We start from the raw sequence: 21,155 nt of genomic DNA, 5'->3' as shown, positions 1-21,155 counted from the left end.
ACATAAAAGCTAACAAAAATAGTCTAAAACAAATTATTTTTAATGCAAAAATCTTAGCAAAAAAGAAAAAAAGAATTTCTTCCCTTTATTAATGACATATTTTCAGTTACAATACATGTGGTATTATATTATTAACTACTAGAGGCCCGGTGCATGAAATTCATGCACAGGTAGGTTCCCTAAGCCTGGCCGGCAATCAGGGCCTATCAGGGCCTTCCGGCTGCTGGCCGGGGCCTTCCTCTGTTCTGCACCACCCCCTGGTGGTCAGTGCATGTCATAGCAAGCGGTCGAACTTCTGGTCTGTCGAACTCCCAAAGGGACAATATGCATATTAGCCTTTCATTAAATAGGATCATCTTAACTTTTTAGCACTTACCTAATAGAAACTGTATAAACTATCCTTATTACTGAGTTGAGGACAAGATGTTTGGTACAATAAAGCAAATTACCTAATAGAAGGTCTAAAGGTATCATCTCTTTCACCGCATCAAGAATTCCTCTTTGTCTTGCCTCTTGACCATCCAACTCTCTTGCACAAGCCTTGCAACATCCACACACCGCACAGCCAGATTCTCCGGAACCACAACCACAGATACTTAAAACAAACAAACAAAAAAAAGAATTAACTGAAATCCTTCTACTCTTTCCTTAAAACACTTTTCTATATGAGGTACCATCTCACACCTGTCAGAATGGCTATCATCAACAAATCAACAAACAACAAGTGCTGGCGAGGAAGTGGAGAAAAGGGAACCCTCGTACACTGCTGGTGGGAATGCAGACTGGTGCAGCCACTGTGGGAAACAGTATGGAGTTTCCTCAAAAAATTAAAAATGGAACTTCCATTTGACCCAGTAATCCCGCTTCTAGGGATATATTCCAGAAAGTCAGAAACACCAATCAGAAAGGATATATGCATCCCTATGTTCATAACCAATGGACACAGACAATGGGGGGTGGGGGGAAGCTAGGGCTGGGGAGCAGGGGCAGGCTGAGAGAGGACAATGAGGGGGAAGGGGACATATGTAATACTTTCAAGAATAAAGAACTAAAAAAAAAAACTTTTCTGCATTTTTGAGATTAAATTAAATGAGGCAAAAATGAAATTAACCCTTCAGATCAGGAGCATGATGTGTCAATTTTTAAGGAAAGGTATGAATAGATGAATAATTAAAAACAAAAGTTTATTAAGTTCCTCATATTTCTACAGAAAATACAAACGTATTCTATCTTCAAAGCTGCTATTAAAAAATATTTTTCACATTTTCACAATTATTGAAGGACCAGCAGCTTTACTATTAAGTGGTCTGGATGGCTTGGTTAGTAAACAAACGAATATTCCTACCTACCAGATAAGTTAAGGGAGGTGTGGACAGCCCACCTTGCCAGCTTAATGTATTAGTCTCCATTTCCCTCCCTATCCTAAAAAGGATAAAAAGCCCTACTGAGCCCTGGCCAGTTTGGCTTGGTGGATGGAGAGTCAGCCTGTGGACCAGGTTCGATTTTGGTCAAAGGCATGTACCTTGGTTGAGGGCACATCACCAGTAAGGAGTGTGCAGGAGGCAGCTGATCGATGTTTCTCTCTCATGGATGTTTCTAACTCTCTATTCCTCTCCCTTCCTCTCTGTAAAAAATCAATGAAATATATTTAAATAAAAAATAAAGCTCTACTGCCCTAACTGGTTTGGCTCAGTGGCTAGAGCGTTGGCCTGTGGACTGAAAGGTCCCAGGTTTGATTCCATCAAGGGCATGTACCTTGGTTGCAGGCACGTCCCGAGTTGGGGGTGTGCAGGAGGCAGCTGATCGATGTTTCTCACCCATCGATGTTTCTAACTGTCTATCCCTCTCCCTTCCTCTCTGTAAAAAATCAATAAAATATATTTTTTAAAAATGCCCTACTGAATTGTATGTGGGCACTATTTAAAAAATAATGTTTATTTTTAAACTTATTCTAAAATATATAGTCATAATTTTATAACTGAAGTCATTTTTAATAGTGCTTAGTGTCCCGGCACAAATTCCTATGTTGACTTTATCCATGTATTCATTTCTGCTTCATTAGTAAAGAAATTATTGTATTTGGTTAGGTATTGTCCATTTGATCTATAAATAATTATTGAAAACTGACAGTAAGTCTCAGGGGGAGAAGCATATAAATAAGAATGATGCTGAAACCGGTTTGGCTCAGTGGATAGAGCGTCGGCCTGCAGACTGAAAGGTCCCAGGTTCGATTCCGGTCAAGGGCATGTACCTGGGTTGCGGGCACATCCCCAGTGGGAGATGTGCAGGAGGCAGCTGATCGATGTTTCTCTCTCATCGATGTTTCTAGCTCTCTGTCTCTCTCCCTTCCTCTCTGTAAAAAATCAATAAAATATATTTAAAAAAAAAAAAGAAGAATGAATAATTTCAGGAAGGACAAGAGAATTATAAATTCATTTATAATATGCATCGATTACTTAAGTTCAGATATTGGAGACATTTAATTTTAATGGAAATAGACTGAGACTTCTCCAGGAGGATAAATTTCAACTCCTTATAAAAGAAATATTATCTTTAGCTCTGGTTGGCTGCTCAGTGGTTAGAGCACTGGCCCATGCACCAAAGGGTCACAGGTTCAATTCCCAGTCAAGGACACATACTTGGGTTGCAGGTTCAATTCCTGACCTGGTCCAGGCATGTGGTGCCGGAGGCAACCAGTCTATCTTTCTCTCTCTCTCCCTTCCACTCTCTCTAAAAATCAATGGAAAAAATATCCTTGAGTGAGGATTAACAAAAAAAAAAAGGAAAAAAAGAAAAATTATCCTTTGATAAAGAGAACCAAAATATTTTAACATATACTAAAAAGGCAAATCAAATGTACTGTTTAAAAATCATAGTGTTTCAGTAGTTTAAGAGAAAAGACCTGCTATTTAAGATCTGTTTCACTATGTTAGCCATAGTATAATTCTGGGAATGTACTCCGAGTAGATCCAGACATTATTTGAGAAGAAGCACCTGACTATACTAAGGAGATGTCAAATAGGAAGGTCAACTATAGGGGTTGGTTGGCTGTCCTCACCATGGCTGATATTTTTCCCACAAGATTCCCTTTAATTTCCAAAGTAAGCTAATTATCAAAATCTGATCTTATAAAGATCAGATATATCATAATACAAAGATCTACCATAATTAATTCAATCTTGCAAAGGATACCCCATTATGTTACATTGGCTAAAAATGGCAACACAAAAATAAGAATCAAAATCTTCCTTAACATTCTAGGGAAAAATCTGCATTCTGATTGTGCCTAACTCACACCTTAACTTTAAAACGACAATACAGACCCTGAAAAAAAAAAAAAAAGTGATCCAGTAAGAATAAAAACTATATATAACAGGTGCAATGCAACTTGAGCCATGATAGTTCCTAGAACTCCTAAAATTACAAAAAGTAAATTCAATTTAAAAGGATATATCCCTAATAAAACATTCTATATGTGTGTTTTTTTTTACAATTCTACTCAGAAAAAAATTCATATGTGTTATTAAAGCAGTCTTAGAAAGAATACAAATGGCTCAGTGGTTGAGCTTCAACCTATGAACCAGTAGGTTATGGTTCAATTCCTGGTCAGGGCACATGCCCCAGTTGCAAGCTCAATCCCCAGTGTGGGGCATGTAGGAGGTAGCCCATCAATGATTCTCTCGCATCATTGTCCCTTTCCCTTCCTTTCTCTGAAATCAATAAAAACATTTTTTTTAAAAAAAAAAAAATACAAATGAAGGCACAGCCCAAGCCTTGAAAAAGATGGCCTTTTTAAAAATAATGCTTTAAATGGATCAAATTATATAAAAATGACACTAAATTAGAATTGATTATAATTCCCCACCCCTACTCTAAGTATGTCCTCAGGTGAGGATTAAAAATAAAAAATAAAAAAAGAAATAACACAGAATACTCTGAAATAATTTTGAAAAGAAATGTGTTGTATGCATTTTCTAGTAACTTTTTATTTCTTCAATATTAATTCTTTTTCTTACCCTCCAGGAACTCTGTCTGGACGCCCACTACTGACACAGCTGGCTCCATAACCTGTACAGTCTCCACAGACAGTACACACCATGCACTGCTCCAGCTTCCACTTATGCATGCCTGGAGGGCACATCATAGACTTCTCATCTTTTTCATCTAGTTCTTCTTCTAGGTCTTCATCCATTGCTGTGGCCATATTTTCAACTCCAAACCCTATTTGAGAGATCAATTTATAACATTTTAGTAGATTATTTCCATGTCTAAAAAACTGACATTTATATTTCCCAATTAAATACTGTATGTATATATAACATATACTAATCCAAATGAGTATACAAAGAAATGCTAAAATATAAGAGCAAGAAAAATAAAATTTAGTTGAGGGGCTACTAATAAGTGCTCTCCCCATTTCCTTTTCTGCAAAAAGAGTGAAGACAGAAACATCTCTTAGCTGCTGTTGCTTTCTGTCAATCATATTTTTAATTTTTTCGGATTTTAATTTTAGTCCCTCTTTTCCATCTTCACTGCCAACACTTCTGTCCAATAGACCAAAGAATGATTCCTAACCACACTTTAAGCCAAGAGTCCTTCCAACTAGAACATCCTCCCACTGCTAGCAATCAGCTTTGTAAAACATATACTTGGATCCTATGACTTCACAATTTACAAAATTCCTCAGCAAGATACAGTCATTCACAAGATGGCTCCCAATTTTCTCCAAACTCACTTCTTCGATGCAAACTACATTCTACCCGAACCTAAATTCCCTCTGCTTTCTAAACATCCTGTGTCCTTTCTCATGCTCTGGGCCTTTGCTCATTCCTGCTCCATTTCTCTTTCTACCTCATATACCTGCCTCTCTACACCTCTTCAACCAGAAAGGTTTTCAGCCCTCAAAAACTCAGCTCAGAAGTCATTTCCAAGGAAAGCACTTACCACTTTTCTGAAGGAAACAGTCACTATCTTCTTAAACCTGTTTATACCTCAATTACAACTTAACTGTGTTATAATTCCTTCAACTATTCTTTTTTTACTGAATACCTACCTAAATGCCGTGGGCATTTCCCTTGATGGCAGAGACAAAACATGTTTTGTAAAGGGACAGATTGTGAATAATACAGGCTTTATGGGTCATATTAAGTCTGTGTCACACTTTTTAAAAATAACCCTTTAAAAGTATAAAATCCATTTTTAGCTTGGAAGGCCATACAAAAACAGGCTATTGAGCAGATGGCTTGGAGGTCTCTGCTTTAGGCACTGAGGACTATGATAATGAACTATTTATTATAAACCTTATAACTTAGTGATAAAGACACACATTAATTGAACAACCATACAGAAAAGAGTAAATCTACAACTTTGATAGACTTATAAAGGAACATATAGTGCTACACGAGCATATAATAAAAGAACAAATCTGTGGGAATCAGGTAATTATTTTTAATCTTTGTCTTTTCTATTAGACTTAGATCCTCAAAGACAAGGTATTACCTTACTCACGTTACCTCTTAACTTAGTCAACCTTATTCTCTTTTATCACTTACACCTATAATAGACTCAGTATATAGGTCTGTCTAATCAAGAAATAAACTCATGGGATATATAACCTTTTTTATTTTTGCCACTTCTAATCTATGTACAGGCTGGAAAATTAGATAACCATGTATTGGATAACTATGCATGTCTACAGTTAAAATAAAGCAATCCCAAAGACGGCCAAAGTGACTATTTTTCATAAGAACAGGAGCTAAAATATATTGAGCACTTATCTGGGTCTATATGTATTACTTAATCATCCCAACTGTACTATAATTATTATCCTAAAAATAATCTCTAAAATTCAAAGCAATATCAATCAATTGCCAAGTAGAAAAGCACACTCTCATCCATATGGAAAAAAGGCCCAACCTAACTACATAAAGCAAAAATTTATAAAAAAAAAAAACATACAAAAAACTTGCCATCAAAATTGAAAAATTATATACAAGTAAAACCATAAATATAAAAGAGAGAATCCACAAGTTAGTAAAAAATATTTGTAACACATACAACATAATATATTAAATATTCCTACAAATTAATAAGAAAAAGCTAGAAAAATTTGAAAAGATAGTCTAACTCACAATTCATAACCAATGGAATGCAAATTAAAAGAAAAATGAGAGACCCAGCAATTTTCCTCCTAATTGTATACCCCAAAGAAATGCAAACATATTTTCACCAATATTTACTAGAAATGTTCAGAGCAACACTATTCATAATAACCCAAACTAGAAACTACCCAAATGTCCATAATACTAGCCAAAGTTTTAAAACTGTGGCATATTTACACAATTTAATACTACACAATGATGAGAATGAACAACTTACAGCTAACCATATCAACATAGATGAATCTCATGAAAGTAAAGCTGAATGAAAAGAAACCAGACATAAAAGAATTGATACTACATGATTCCATCTATAAAGTACAAAAGTATGCAAAAGTAATGTACAGTGTTAACTGAAGAGGAGGATAGCAACTGGAGAGGAACATAAAAGGGCCTTCTTTGGGTACTGTTAAGAAACTTTCTTGACCTGGGTGCAGATTACAAGAATATATTTTCAGTTTGTGAAAATTCTAAAAATACATACCTATGCTAGGTGTATTTTTCTGCATATATATTATACTTCAATATAACAAGTAAAAAATTACAACGTCACAGCCATTACACTGGCAAAAATCAGAGTCTGTCAATATTGACTACTTGAGTAATGTGGAAAATCAAACTCTATTAGTAAGAGTATAAACTGGTACAATCTCTTCCAAGAAAAATCTAGCACAAAGCTGAAATTTATAGCATAGTAATTTCACTAGAAAAAGTCTCACATGTTTACCAAGAAATATGTATAAACGTTTTAAAATTATTTATAATAGTGAAAAATTAGAAATAAATTCATTTATTAGCAGGAGAATGAATATATTGTGGTATGGTAGTGTTATGGTTTTTATTACACAGCAATTAACATGAATCATCTAGTTTTATGTGTACCAACATGGACATATTTCAAACATGATGGTGAAAAGACAAAAAAAAAAAATTTTGCAGAAAAATATGAATAGACTAGAGGCCCAGTACATGAATTCGTGCATGGGTGGGGTCCCTCAGTCTGGCTGGCGTTCAGGGGCCCCGGATGGGGCCAAGGGAGGTTGGCCTTGGGGAGGGGCCGCGGGAGGCTCGGCCTGCCAGGGCAAGGGACCACAAGAGTTAGCCAACTACGGTGGGTTTGCTGTGGGAGCGCACTGACCACCAGGAGGCAGCTCCTGTGTTGAGTGTCTGCCCCCTGGTGGTCAGTGAGCGTCAGAGCAACCAGTCGACCAGTCAACTGGTTGTTTGGTTGCTTCTAGATAAGCACTTATAAAGTACTTTACTTTTATTTGTAAAATATATGTTTGCAATGTATTTCACATAAAATATAAGAACAACCTACAAGGGAGTACCCATATGACTGTAAACTTATTTCTCAACAGAAACTATGCAGGCCAGAAGGGAGTAGCAAGAAATATTCAAAGTGATGAATAACAAAAACCTACAACCAAGATTACTCTACCCAGCAAAGCTATCATTTAGAATTGAAGGTCAGATAAAGAGCTTCACAGACAAGAAAAAAAAAAAGAGTTCATCACCACCAAACCAGTATCACATGAAATGTTAAAGGATATTCTTTAAGAAGAGGAAGAAGAAGAAGAAAAAGATAAAAAATATGAACAATAAAAAGGCAATAAATACCTATCAACAATTGATTCTAAAAATCAAAATAAAGAAATAAAAAATCTAATGAGCCCTAACCAGTTTGGCTCAGTAGATAGAGCGTCAGCCTGCAAACTCAAGGGTCTCAGGTTCGATTCCGGTCAAGGGCATGTACCTTGGTTGCGGGCACATCCCCAGAAGGGAGTGTGCAGGAGGTAGCTGATTGATGTTTCTCTCTCATCAATGTTTCTAACTCTCTATCCCTCTCCCTTCCACTCTGTAAAAAAATCAATAAAATATATATTTTAAAAACATCTAATGAACAGAATAAACTGGTGAATAAAATAGAATCAGAGACATGGAAATGGAACAGACTGATGATTTTCAGAGGGAAGGGGATAAGGGGGGAAGAGATTAAACAAAGATCTTATATGCATATATGCATTACCTATGGACACAGACATTACCTATGGTGAAAGCTTGGGGTGGGGAGGGAACCGGATGGAAGGGGAACATGGGGGGTAAAAGAAGGTCATCTGTACTATTCTCAACAATAAAGATTTTAAAATAAAGAAGCAAACAAATAAGTAAATAAAATTTAAAAAGAAAAAATAAATAGAACACAACTGAAAGAATATTAATCAAAGTCATGATGTGGTTAGTTCTGGAGAGACAGTATAATATTAAGCCTTGGAATAGGAATACAGGACACTGGAATCTTATCTATAATTTTTTAGATTGAAAAATTGTAAGATATGGTGGTAGACATACAACTTCTTAATATTTCAGTATTATTTTCTATACTTTTCAAGTTTTTTAAACTTTTAAAAATCCCTTTATGTTCTTCATGAGTCAGCAATCTGTACTCATTATGTGTCTTACACTACTATATTGGTATGCTTTCTAATTCAATACTTACAGAATAGGTGTGACTTCTAATAAATAAAAAATATTTTAACAATTTAATTTTGGTTATTACAAAATTTACACTAAGAATCTACAATATAGTTGTAAATGTATGCCAAATTTCACAAAAGTTTCAGAATAATAAAGAAACAATTTTGTTCAGCTCACAACTCTTATAAAACGTAATTTGAATACATACTTAAACAGAGGAAACTAAAAGGGTTCTCCCCTCTTAGTTTGGTTCATTAGTTTAGCAATATTTCTATTTTGGAGTTATCCATTTCTTTTTTTTCTTTTGTTCTTCCTTCTTTTTAAAAAATTAATATTTCTCTAACAGACTTTTTTAAAAACAAAAGAATTAAAAAAAAAAACTAAAGAATTTTAAAAACACACATATATAAAGAAGCTAAGGGGGGAAAAAACCAGTAGTCTTTAATATCCAGATGAGTCTGCCATCAAGAAGACCCCCAAAGAACTAAACTTGATTTTGTTAATTTATACAAATATTAATCCTGAACCTATGTAGGCCATAGTTTAAAGTATTTGTATTTTAAACACAGCTTAATACTTAGTTCTAATAATAGGTATATATTTCCTATTCTCAAGTCCACACAAAATTAAAAAAAGAAAACCAGACATTGGAAGGAAGGGTATAAGAAGGCACTGATAGCAGATACAGTAAAACTTGAGAGCAAGAATGAAGTAGACACAAACTATAACAAAAACAAAATCACAAGCATGGATCAGTGCTTCTCTTACCTTCAATACCTTTAGTGTTTAAGCAAAGGATACGGTGGATGGGGGGTATCCACAATTTATGACTTGATAAAGGGTCAAATATTCTTAAGGATCATTCTTAATTGTTAAGAACTGACTGAATTACAGGCAGCGTATACTGTTAAACGGGAAGATAATACTTGCCAGACAGACTGCTGCCAAAAATGGTTTGAAAATGCTTTTTTAGAAAAATTTAGTCACCAAAGATGCTAAATCAAAAAAGTGCTCTTATATTTATATAAAATTAAGAAAACATACAAGTAAAAAACACTTGCTCAGAAATTAAAGGTGTAAAGTATATTTGATTATTCCAGTGATATACTGTCAAATAAACAAGAAATTCAGTGGTTTTCCTAATTTGTGAGTGTGAAATCAAGGAGTCATTTGTTTTGAAAATAGTAAGATTCTTTACCATGTTGTTCTGAAAAGCTAATGAAAAGGCTACACGCAATTTAACATTAATACAGTAACACCTACCTTTCCCACCTTGGTTCATGGCACCAGTGTCTCGTCCACACTGTCCTTTATTATTTACACCAAAGGTCCAAACTTCTCCATTCTTCATTAAAACACAAGTGTGTGCTTTGCCCATAGCTACCTGAATTACAAAATGGCCCTTCAAATCTGTTACCAAACCTATAGGAAAGATATGAATTTAATAAGAAACAACAAAAAAGCCTTTCTGAGCCTACCACCTCAATGCTGAACTTTTTTTTTTTTTAGATCTTCACCCAAAGATATTTTTTCAATTGATCTTAGAGAATGGAAGGGAAGGAGATGGGGGGGAGAGAAACATCGATGTGAGAGAGACACTGGTTGCCTCCCACACACTCCTCAACTGGAGCCGGGGATCAAACACACCCTTGACAGGGAATTGAACTGTGACCTTTGGGTCCAAGGGCCGATGCTCTAACCACTTAGCCAAACAACACCAGGGCTCAATGCAGAACTTTTCATTTCTGGGATAAAATAACCCACCAAAATGAGAAATAAGTGGCCATAAGACTGGTACTAAATTATATTGTAATGTTATAATGAATCCCTAGCCAAAAGGATTTTAGCAAGCAATAGTTACACTGAGTATTATTTTTAAACTATACATGAGCCCATCCCAAAATTTTGATTCATTTGACATAAAGGCCAACTACAAATCTAATTATTACCAGTTGCATTATTAAGCAACTCACAAATCACCTGAGCACAGTTCAACTTAATAATTGCTATGAATGTTTGTTATATGTCATTTCCCTAGGCTTTACATATTTACCTCATATAAACACCTTCTAAGTGGGTTGCCCAATCATTATACTCAATTCTAAGTGCCAGAAAGAAAACCTAGCAAACAAATATGTTTTTAAAATCAAAATTCATAAATAAAAAACTATCTGGTTAGTTCTATCCTTCATATTCACTTCTTAAACTTTTGTTTTACATGTCACTCAATCACTTAACAAGTAATTCTTGAGCCCCTATTATGCACCAGACGCTGTGCTGGGCACTGGGGATATAATCTACGCTAACAAAAGAGAAACATGAAAATTGGTGTCACTCCACTATGCCCACCAGCCAATCAGACAACTATGCAAATTAACCCAACAAATATGGCGGTTAATTTGCATATGCAGGAGTGGAGCAAAGACAGAAGGCTCCAGCCGAAGTGAAGACTGAAGACTGAAGAGGCTTGGCTTTTCCGCTGCAGCCGCAGTGGAGAAACCAAGCCTCGTTGCAGCAGTAGGTGAAAAGCCAAGCCTCACTGCGGCCGGAGGGGAAAAGCCTAGCCTTGAGGTTTGGCATCTCCGCTGCGGCTGGACCAAAGGCTTGGGTCCCGGGTGCTAGAGGAAAACCGGTGCCGGCAGCCAGGGGAAGGAAGACCTATTGTGCGAATATTCATGCAATGGGCTTCTAGTACTGTGTAATAAAAGCCTAATATGCTAAGTGTCTTGATCATTCGTTTGACCATTCAACCAGTTGCTATGATGCAAACTGACCACCAGGGGGCAGATGCTCCAACCAGTAGGTTAGTTTGCTGCTGGGGTCTGGCTGGAGCCCTCCCGTGGTCCCTCCCCGCCCCGATCATGCACCGGTGGGGTCCCTCGGCCTGGCCTACACCCTCTTGCAATCTGGGACCCCTCGGGAGATGTTGGAGAGCCAGTTTCAGCCCAATCTCCACAGGCCAAGCCGAGGGACCCCACCAGTGCACCGGGCCTCTAGTAGTAAATAAGGGAAAGAGAATCTCTCCCCAACTACCTAACAGGGGGAGGAGAGGAGATAAGTAATTTATCATATATAAATCAGTTATGTTATAAAAATAATTTCCCCACAGCACTACCAGAAACATGTCACATGAGCATCTAACTGAGCTTAGGGAAAGCTTTCCAGATAAAGTAACAGCTGAAATACAGCTGCACTAGCCAAGTGCCATAATTCATTCTGATAAAACTAGAGTGTGTTCCCAAAAATAATACAGGAAGGAATCACAAAATGTTTTATTTGTAAGTAAATGTGAAAAATGTAGAGAAAGCAGTCTACAAATATTAGTTTTCTAGACATATCTATGCAATACATAATGTCTAGTCTTGAACTTTCTTTGCATAAAAGTGAAATAGTATTTAAATTTAACTTACTTGAACTATCAGAGTAAATGGCATCTTTTCCAAACATGTATAACTCTCCATCTTTAGAAATAACAGAACTACTTCCATTATTGCAGGCTGTATACACCACAATTTTTCCTTCCATCTTAATTATCTTTTTAGGTTTATAGGGTTTTGATTGCCGTCTGCTCTTAGCTTTAAAAAAGTTAAATTAAGGCATCAATGTACAAGTAAAAATAATTTGTATATAAACCACAAGGGAAAAAGACATGTTATTTGCACTTATGACACACTTTATTTTCACAAAGGCCTAGGTTTCCCAACATGTTAATTAAAATGTGTCAACCTTACAAGCCTCATCTAGTTAATTAAATTTAGGCTATCAGTGTCATATCTTCTTCTTTGTAGCACAATGAAATTCCCAATGGGAAACACAATCTTCTACCACATCTGGGAAGCCCAATCTCAAGATTAGCTATTTACATTATCAAAACCATTTCATTACCATATGTTTAAAAATTCCCTTTTCTCTCAAACTCTATCTTACATATATTCTTATGTTAGAACCTTGAAAGTACAATCAGTTCCTCATTCATTCAAAACATATTAAGTAGCTACACATAGTCAATGTGTAAGAAAGGGAAATATACAGAAGGAGGGAAAGTAAATAAATTCAATGTGGAGGATTCAAGCAACCTCTGCTTTCCAAACCTAAATCCCTAAGATCAGTAAAATATGGGAAATATCCATCTTCCTGTTTCTTTATTCAACCCGAATTTTGCATGCCTTTCAGAATAAAACATTCTGCTGTGCGGGGTACAGTTCTGGGACTTAAAAATGCCATTATATCTTTTCATATAGCACGGTCCACATAGATACACACAGCAACTGTGTTATTTGGTACTCTGAATGCTAGAAGGAAAAAGTGGCTGTGCTAAAGCTTCTGACTATTTTAAGGGATTTCTTTCGAGGTCTTTTTATTTACACATGATTTTTACATTAGATGTTGACTTCAAACCTACTCCTCGTAAGATGCTACCCCAGTGTGCTAGACTGTATAAAGTAAATGCGAAGTTATAAAAAGAGAAACAGGACTCTTTGAGGAAGACTTCATTGCTAAGGGTTTGCTTTCATCTTAGAGAAATAACACCAAGAGCAGTGATCCATCAATAACTGACACTAATACAGAAGGTTACATAAGGTTTACTTTATTCTGAAATATATATTACTCTCAAAATTTGGGTTTATTTAAAATAATATATTGAAATAAGTAAGTTTGTAAAAATAGTAACAACTGACAAAAACAGAGAAATAGCCAAGTAAACATAAAGCATATAAAAATTCATGCATATGAACTGCAGAATACAATCTGCAATCACAGTTCTTTAATAAACAGTATACCACCACCATTAACTGAATAAGCCCCAATTTAAAATCCTCTATTAACTTGGTGAGGTAACTGCAGTTGAAATTGATATGCCTCATGTTAATAAATTCTACACTATTTTTACTGACTATCCAGTTAATTAGTTAACTTACTTGACTCTCCATCTTCTCCTTTACTAGCAGATCCTGTAAAAAATATGCTTCCATCTTCTGCAACTAAAAGGGCATGAGAGCCATCATGTCCAACGGAAAAATGCACAATCTTTGGAGATTTTGTAATTGGTAGTTCAACCCATTTTCCTGCTGAAGGACCACCTTGTTTGATTCCAAGACTCTGGTATTTTCCAGTGTAGTATATCTGATATGTAAAAAAAAAAAAAAAAAAAAAAAAAAAAAAAAGAAGAAGAAGAAGAAGAAAGAATAGAAAACAGGACTTAAAATGACTTTTGGAGTAATGTACCAGGTTTTACTTGACAGAAAAAAAACAACCTTCCATGTTTTATTGAAGAACAAAAATAACAAGAACCCAAACTCTTTTTTAATACTATTTGACTTATGTGAGCTGAGGAGAGAAACAGGCATATTTTTCCAAAAAGACATAATAGGTTTTTCCTATCTATTCAGAATACTTATCTTTTGTCTCTCAATTTTATTTTTTAGTATTTCTTTTAAAAAATTATTTATCTTTATTGTTGAGGGTATTACAAAAATAAAATCTACAAAAATTAAATTGATGCCTTAATTTAATTTAGCTTTTTTTAAGAAAAATTATTTATCTTTATTGTTGATGTCCCTCATTTTCCCCACTGCCCCTCCTCAGGCCTTAACCAAGCTATTGCCTATGTCCATGGAATATGCATATATGCAAATAAGTTATTTGGTTATTCTCTGTGTCTCCCCTCACACACACCCCGCCCCCCCCCGCCCTCCCCCTCCACATATATGTAGGGCACGGCTATAGGGTTAAGCCTCGATCTGACCTGCTGGCAAAGCCACAAACAAGTCCCAGCTTAGAGGGCACAGTCCTCTTAGCATAATTAGGCTTGACCTTATGACGCTCCCTAGACCTTATTTGGGAAGCTAATAGGCTGTGGGAGATGCAGCAAGCCTGCCAAAACAAGTGAAACTCACAGAACATTGTAACTACGGTGACCACTACCTTGTTTACCTCTGGCTATAAAATAAAGCTCAGCTTGCCTCTGGATCTCTCCCTGTGGCCTCACCCAGGCACAGGAGATCCACCTAGACCCAGCTTATTCTCTTTGTCTGTCACTTCTTCATCCTTAGCCACCCTCACTCAGGCTTTCGAACCCTTGTCTGAGCTGGCTCGACGCGCCACACACACACACACACACACACACACACACACACACACACACACACACACACTTCCCTCTGAGATCCATCAGTCCCAGCCATGCTTCCATGCCTCTGGGCCTGTTTTGTTCCTTGGTTTACAACTCAACAAAAGGAAGACAAACAATCCAATTTAAAAGTGTCTACCTAAGTAGACACTTCTCCAAAGAGGACATATGGACAGCATATAAAAAAGTGCTGAAAGGCACTAATCGTCAGAGGAATACAAATTAAAATGACAATGAGGTATCACCTCACACCTGCCAAATTGGCTACCACCAATAAATCAACAAACAACAAGTGTTGGCAAGGATATAGAGAAAAGGGAACCTAGTACACTGATGGTGGAAATGCAAACTGGTAAGCCACTATGGAAAAGAATATGGAATTTCCTAAAAAAATTAAATATGTGATCCAATGATCCCACTTACAGGAATATATCCTAAGAATCCCAAAACACCAGCCAGAAAGAATACAGGCACCCCTATATTCACAACAATGCTATTTACAATAGCTAAGATTTGAAAACAGCCAAACTGTCCAAAGTAGATGAGAAGATTAAAAAAAGCTGTGATACATTTACAGAATGGAATACTATGCAGCTGTACAAAAGAAGGAAGGATCTCTTACCCTTTGAGACACCATGGAAGGACATGGAGAGTATTATGCTAAGTAAAATAAGCCAGTCAGAGAAAGACAAGTATCACATGCTTTCACTTATAGGTGTAATCTAATGAACAAAATAAATCCATGAACAAAATAGGCCCACAGGCATGGAAGCATGGCACAGATTGACAGATCATCTTTCAATTTTATAAGATACTTTATAAGTATCCTGAATAGATATGAAAAATATGTTTAATAAATATACTCAAAACTCAAAACACTTAACAAGTTCAGAAAATTCTCAAGTCATTTTCTCCAGTATAAAAAGCCCTACATACAAAAACACTGTTTGCATAGAAATTTTAGAATTATTTTAATTACCTTACTTTATCCTCACAGGCACTAGGTAAGAAAAAAGTTTTCAACTCCATAGATTGTCCTCTACAATCTATAACTGAATTACACATGCTCCTACTTCCTCCAACCTGTAGTCTATGTATTTCTGCTCATTTATAGAAATTTGCAATGGATATCCTATTCATCAAAATAAACACAAAATGTGAATTTATCCCCAACTCAAAAAATTACACAAAGAGTCCCATAATTAAAAAGTAAATATTTATAAAAATATAAGATTTCATAAAGTTTTATATTCTTAAATGTCAATTTTCTTTCATACTTGAGCACAAAATTTTACCATATAACATGAAATAATTTAAATCAAAATTTAAAATGATTATTTACACATGTGAACTATATAAACTAATCAACTGATTGTACCAACTATCTCTTAAAGCAGAGAATGTTAATCTTTAATCCTAAAATAGTAATTTACCTTTCCATTTGCTGTTTTCATTAGTGCAAACTCTCGTCCTGCACCAAGAATTGCTGACTCCTCATCAAATCCTGTACCTGATAATACAACAAGACTAATAAATTCTATTATTTTAATAGAAATATTTTCACGCACAATTTGCACTATTTTGAGTAATTAAAAAGTCAATTCAATTAATATAAACAAAAACAAGTACGACAAAATGTCATATGCCTGAATTTTTGAAAATTATTAACAATAGGTACATTACTCCAAGGGAAGATATGGTCACCATAAACTTCTTAATTTGCTCCAAACTAGTGTCAGATTAATTTTTTAAATATAAAAAAGTTTTTTAAAGCAATGCCAGCAATATCCCTTGAATTACTGAACGAATAACACATTTTTAGTGCGCAGACATTATAGAATGCATTTAACCTTATTCTATTTGATCCTCACAATTATACTGCCTAGTTTATAAATAAATAAATATAAAGCTTGATGAGGTTTGTCCAGACCTTTGAGCATGAATAATGCCATGCAAATATCTGAATTAAGGTACTTCAAATTCTCCATTCCATGCTTTTTACTACAGAAAATTTTTATGAATTTGAGCACATATGTGTGCATTTTCAAATTATAAAACTAGTAGTAAATAATTATATATGGCACATTTTATGATTTTGTCCAATTATACAAGTTACTAATTAATTAGCTCATAGCATTGTTAAATTTAAAAACTGTAATTTCAATTCAATATTTTTCTATTAAAAAATACTACAAAATTCAATTAGTATGAAAGTAAATCACTGTATGTTAAAAAGTGGCACTATTAACCCTGCAGCAGGTTTAACCCAAAAGTGAAACCCCACGGAAACTAGTAGTACTAATCACTACTACAACACTGCTAGAAAATTACACTAAGTCTGAGAAATACAATGAAGTTGTCTCTATATCTGTATCAAAATGAAAGATTATTAATCAATTTGTTAGGTCAACTACCATTTCCACAATTTATAGGATCATTCTATGGCTATCCTGAAAATATTTTCAAACCAAAATTAAATGTTTCAAAAAGATAACTATGTATATCACTGTAGTAAAATTTTACAAAAGAAGTGTTCAAATTTTAAACAATTGAATATAGACGGAGCATATAAACTAATGATGTCCATAAGCATTGTCCATCTAAGTCTTATCAAATGTAAACTTATTTTCTTTTGATCTATTGAAAATGAAAATGGAAAATTATTAGTCACTTCCTTAAAATGGCATTCATATATCATACTGTTTAAAGACCATATTTCCTAGATACTTATACATATTAATTCATAAGTGTGCTTTAAAGTAACAGCAAAATAGCTGCTAAAATATAAGCTACACTGCTGAAAACAGTGCTAGTCTTCAAAAGAATAAAGAACTTAAAAATTAAAATATGGAATAAAGGCTTATTTGACCATCCTACTTATAATATGCAAGTCCTTTTCCAGATCAAATAGCGAGATACCACAGGCGTGTAAGCATTTTCTGGCCAGTTTAAGTTGTAATTCTTGTTGTAGAACAGGTTCAGTGCTGGTGGCAAATATTCTGACAACAAAGCCATCCTAAAACAATAAAACATCCACAGTATTATGTTGCATAAATTGATCTTTTAAGGCTCTATATTCCATTTAACACAAATCAAGTAATATATAAGAAAGGGATTCCATTTACATCAGCTACTCATGATTCAGAGTACTTACATCTCTTGAAGCAGCTATCTGATTAATATATTCTCCATCAGTGAATAAAATATTTTGACCTTCAGTGTGGCAATCTGTGCAGAAGGAAGAAACAGTAATTATTTTACACTATAAACCAACACCTCACAAAATGACTTTACTCCTCTGATGAAGTCAGAATGAGACTTTTCCACGCAATAAGGATAAACTTAAACTCAAAGGGAGACTGTGCTTTTTAATAAAGAATTACAAATTAGCAGGAACTAAATAATTCAACTAATAATACTTATTACATTTTGTGCTTACATTTATAAATCTTCCATAATCAAGAAACTCAGAGCCCACCTACTTTCAAAATGAATTAGTATTAAAGTCTGATCATAAACATGCACCACAATAAACAAACTACAGTCATAGGTTATAATCATTTCAATACAATCACATGCGAATGTAAACAACACTCTTCCTCGGACATACATAACAGGTATTAGTGTCACAGAAAAATACAGACGGACCTAAAACTTCTGTACTTGAGTCTATGGTGCCCAACTACAGATATCCCTTGCTTTATAAAACAGAACTGGGTTTACAGTTTCTACTTAGACGTTTCATGCTTAATCCCAGCATTTTTAACAGTTAGCATGTTATACAATTTTTAAATGTTCATCCTTCATAGAACAGACAAATTTATGCTTATGTAGTTCTTTTTGTCTGAAAGTGCTCATAAATTTTGGCTGGAATACCATATTTTGTCAATATGTCCGTATGTGGAACAGTATACTACATACTTTGATCAAAATAATGCACAAGCGCGATTATAACAAGGGATACCAGTATTACAGAAGGACCACTGGGGAATGTGTTAGTGACTGCTACTAAATAACATGAATCTACAAGCAAAATCAACATCTAAGCATAAACTGTATCCTTTTGGAAAAATAAATGTTCAGCAAGCAAGTAAAAAAGCACACACGCTTCCCAAAATAACTGCAGAGAACTAGGATGAATCACTCCATTAATTTACAATACCAAGAAAATAATATTTAATTTCTATTTGCACCTGAATCAACAAAACATAAAATTCTGTTTTTGGAATGCAGTAATGGAACCCACCCAAATAAGATGGATTACTCTGTATCTTTGCCCAGGAGCTTCATACTAGCATACTTCTTTATTATAAATATGCAAAACACAGGCAGACCCTTACCAAATAGAGAATTCAGTGATCACAAACTGGAAATAGAAACTGGGAGACAAGGCCCACTGGTAGCCCAAGAGACTTGGTAATCAAAGAGAGGAGAAATCGAAAGAAAGAGTTCCTAGTCCACTGTACAGAATACAAAGAGGCGCAAGAAAGATGCTTCTCAAGCTCTAAGCAGTAAGATTTTAAACTAAAAAGCAAAGAAGAAAAACTCATTTTAATTCATATAATTGCAGGGGTGAGGACTGAAGCGGCGCAAGAAGAGTAGCAAAAACCCTCATGATCTGAGGCAACCTGTCACCAGACATGGAGAGTAAATGACATAAGGATACAATACAAAAAATATGCCAACCATAAAGGCTAAAATGACAATAGGGGAAAAATTACGTTTTGAGTTCATCAATACTAGGTTTAAAACAACTAATTTATGAACTAGACTATAAGACAAGGTGGATCATGAAGCTCAAAGAATTACCATATTTATATCAATTTTAAACATGGTATTCAATTCTGTCTATATCCAGACAATTCACTTCTGCTTGTACTTGATTATAAAGCTATAGGGTAGAGCTGCCTGTAGCTAGAAAGAGAGAAAAAATAGTGCTGTTGAAGAAATTGCAGTCCAGGTCAAAGAAATGGAAAGATGGAAAAAGGCTTCTTCAGGCTTGAGGGCAAGTCTTCCTGCTGTGTGGTTTCAAAAAGATTTTCTCTTTATCCTTTCTTTATCCATCATGTAATGTTATAAGACAGCATCTTCGGGAAATATCAAGCAACATCTGCCAGTTCGTAAGGCACACAACATGGGACTATCCTCCCAAAGTTTGTTTCATTCTTCACCGTGAATACGATACATATTTATGAAACACAGAAAGCCACACTTGTATTGGTAAAAAGTCACATTTCATATATTAAATAATGTAAGCTGAAGACAGTAGTAAGTTATTTTTTATCATGGTGTCATAAATACAACAGCTGAAGATAGACCATTTAAAAATGGTCTTCTCAGTCAATCTCTATTAAATGAGGGTTTCTCAGAAGTAAATTGTTTATATTAGTATCCATCTGTTGGACGAAGGTTAAGAATTTCAGTTTATTATCCTAAAATAACTTGCACAAAGACATAGCAATAGGGACACTCATTATGGTGTAATTTATATTGCATAAAATTGGAAGAAACTTCCATCTCAATATGTTAATGAATGGAATATATTTTGTAACATTAAAATTATATTGTGGAAGACTATTTAATAGCCTGGAAATTTATTCATAATGATTAGTGAACAGGATAGGTTAAAAAGCAGTATGGAGCATAAAATCACTTTTTTACAAATATGTACACATACATAGGAGAAAGATAGGAAGGGCATTCACCAATATGTTATAATATTTATATATGGGAAGTGGAGTTACAATGAATTTTGTTCGTTTTGTTTAGATAATACTATACATTAAATACAAGGTGGGACAAAAGTAGGTTTACAATTGTTTGTATGGAAAATACAATTAATAGATAATAATACAAGAACAAACTGTGTTTTGTGTATTTACAATTATAAATCTACTTTCCCCCACCCTGTATAATCCCTTTTATATGGGGACACACGTTATTACTTTAAAATATGTAATATTACTATTATTACTGTTATTCAAACCAGAGACATGGTCCAAACTTGTGATATTAAAAAAAATTCTGTACAGATATCTAAAAACAGATGACTATTTACAAATTGTTTTAATAAGTCAGCTGTTTTCCAAAGTAGCTTTTTTTGTGAAACACACATAAAATGTGGCATTTTCTTTAACAGAGTGTCATTTATACTAATTTGGATATGTGTATATATAGCAATGCTCAAAGAAATGTTTGATGAAGTTATAAAAATATATTTAAAAAGTAACAAGCAGGCTTGGAACAACTATCCTTCCCAATGTGATCTTCAGAAGTAGTTCTCTATCATTTTCAGATGGCAAAGTGCACAAGAGGTAATATTGCTGCTTACCATAAATTATTGATAAATATATTAAGTATTCAATATTTTAATATAAAGTCTTTCAGAA

General features: G+C 34.7%; 1 protein-coding gene across 9 annotated transcripts in view; it reads right to left on the bottom strand.

The window, feature by feature from the left end:
- MYCBP2 (MYC binding protein 2) overlaps positions 1-21,155 on the bottom strand; it is a 300,098-nt gene that overhangs the window by 197,700 nt on the left and 81,243 nt on the right. For all 9 annotated transcript variants that reach the window (XM_036296929.1, XM_036296926.1, XM_036296920.1 and 6 more), the window contains exons 9-16: positions 17,921-17,994; positions 17,644-17,782; positions 16,200-16,276; positions 13,556-13,760; positions 12,047-12,211; positions 9,900-10,058; positions 4,017-4,221; positions 450-595 (exon numbers count right to left, since the gene is read on the bottom strand). In XM_036296929.1, coding sequence (XP_036152822.1) covers positions 450-595; positions 4,017-4,221; positions 9,900-10,058; positions 12,047-12,211; positions 13,556-13,760; positions 16,200-16,276; positions 17,644-17,782; positions 17,921-17,994 — 1,170 coding nt within the window. The remainder of the gene's footprint in view (positions 1-449; positions 596-4,016; positions 4,222-9,899; positions 10,059-12,046; positions 12,212-13,555; positions 13,761-16,199; positions 16,277-17,643; positions 17,783-17,920; positions 17,995-21,155) is intronic.

The sequence above is a fragment of the Myotis myotis genome, unplaced genomic scaffold (assembly GCF_014108235.1).
Source record: "Myotis myotis isolate mMyoMyo1 unplaced genomic scaffold, mMyoMyo1.p scaffold_m19_p_3, whole genome shotgun sequence".
NCBI classification, from domain to species: Eukaryota; Metazoa; Chordata; class Mammalia; order Chiroptera; family Vespertilionidae; genus Myotis; species Myotis myotis.
This window is presented reverse-complemented; position numbering and strand designations above follow the sequence as displayed.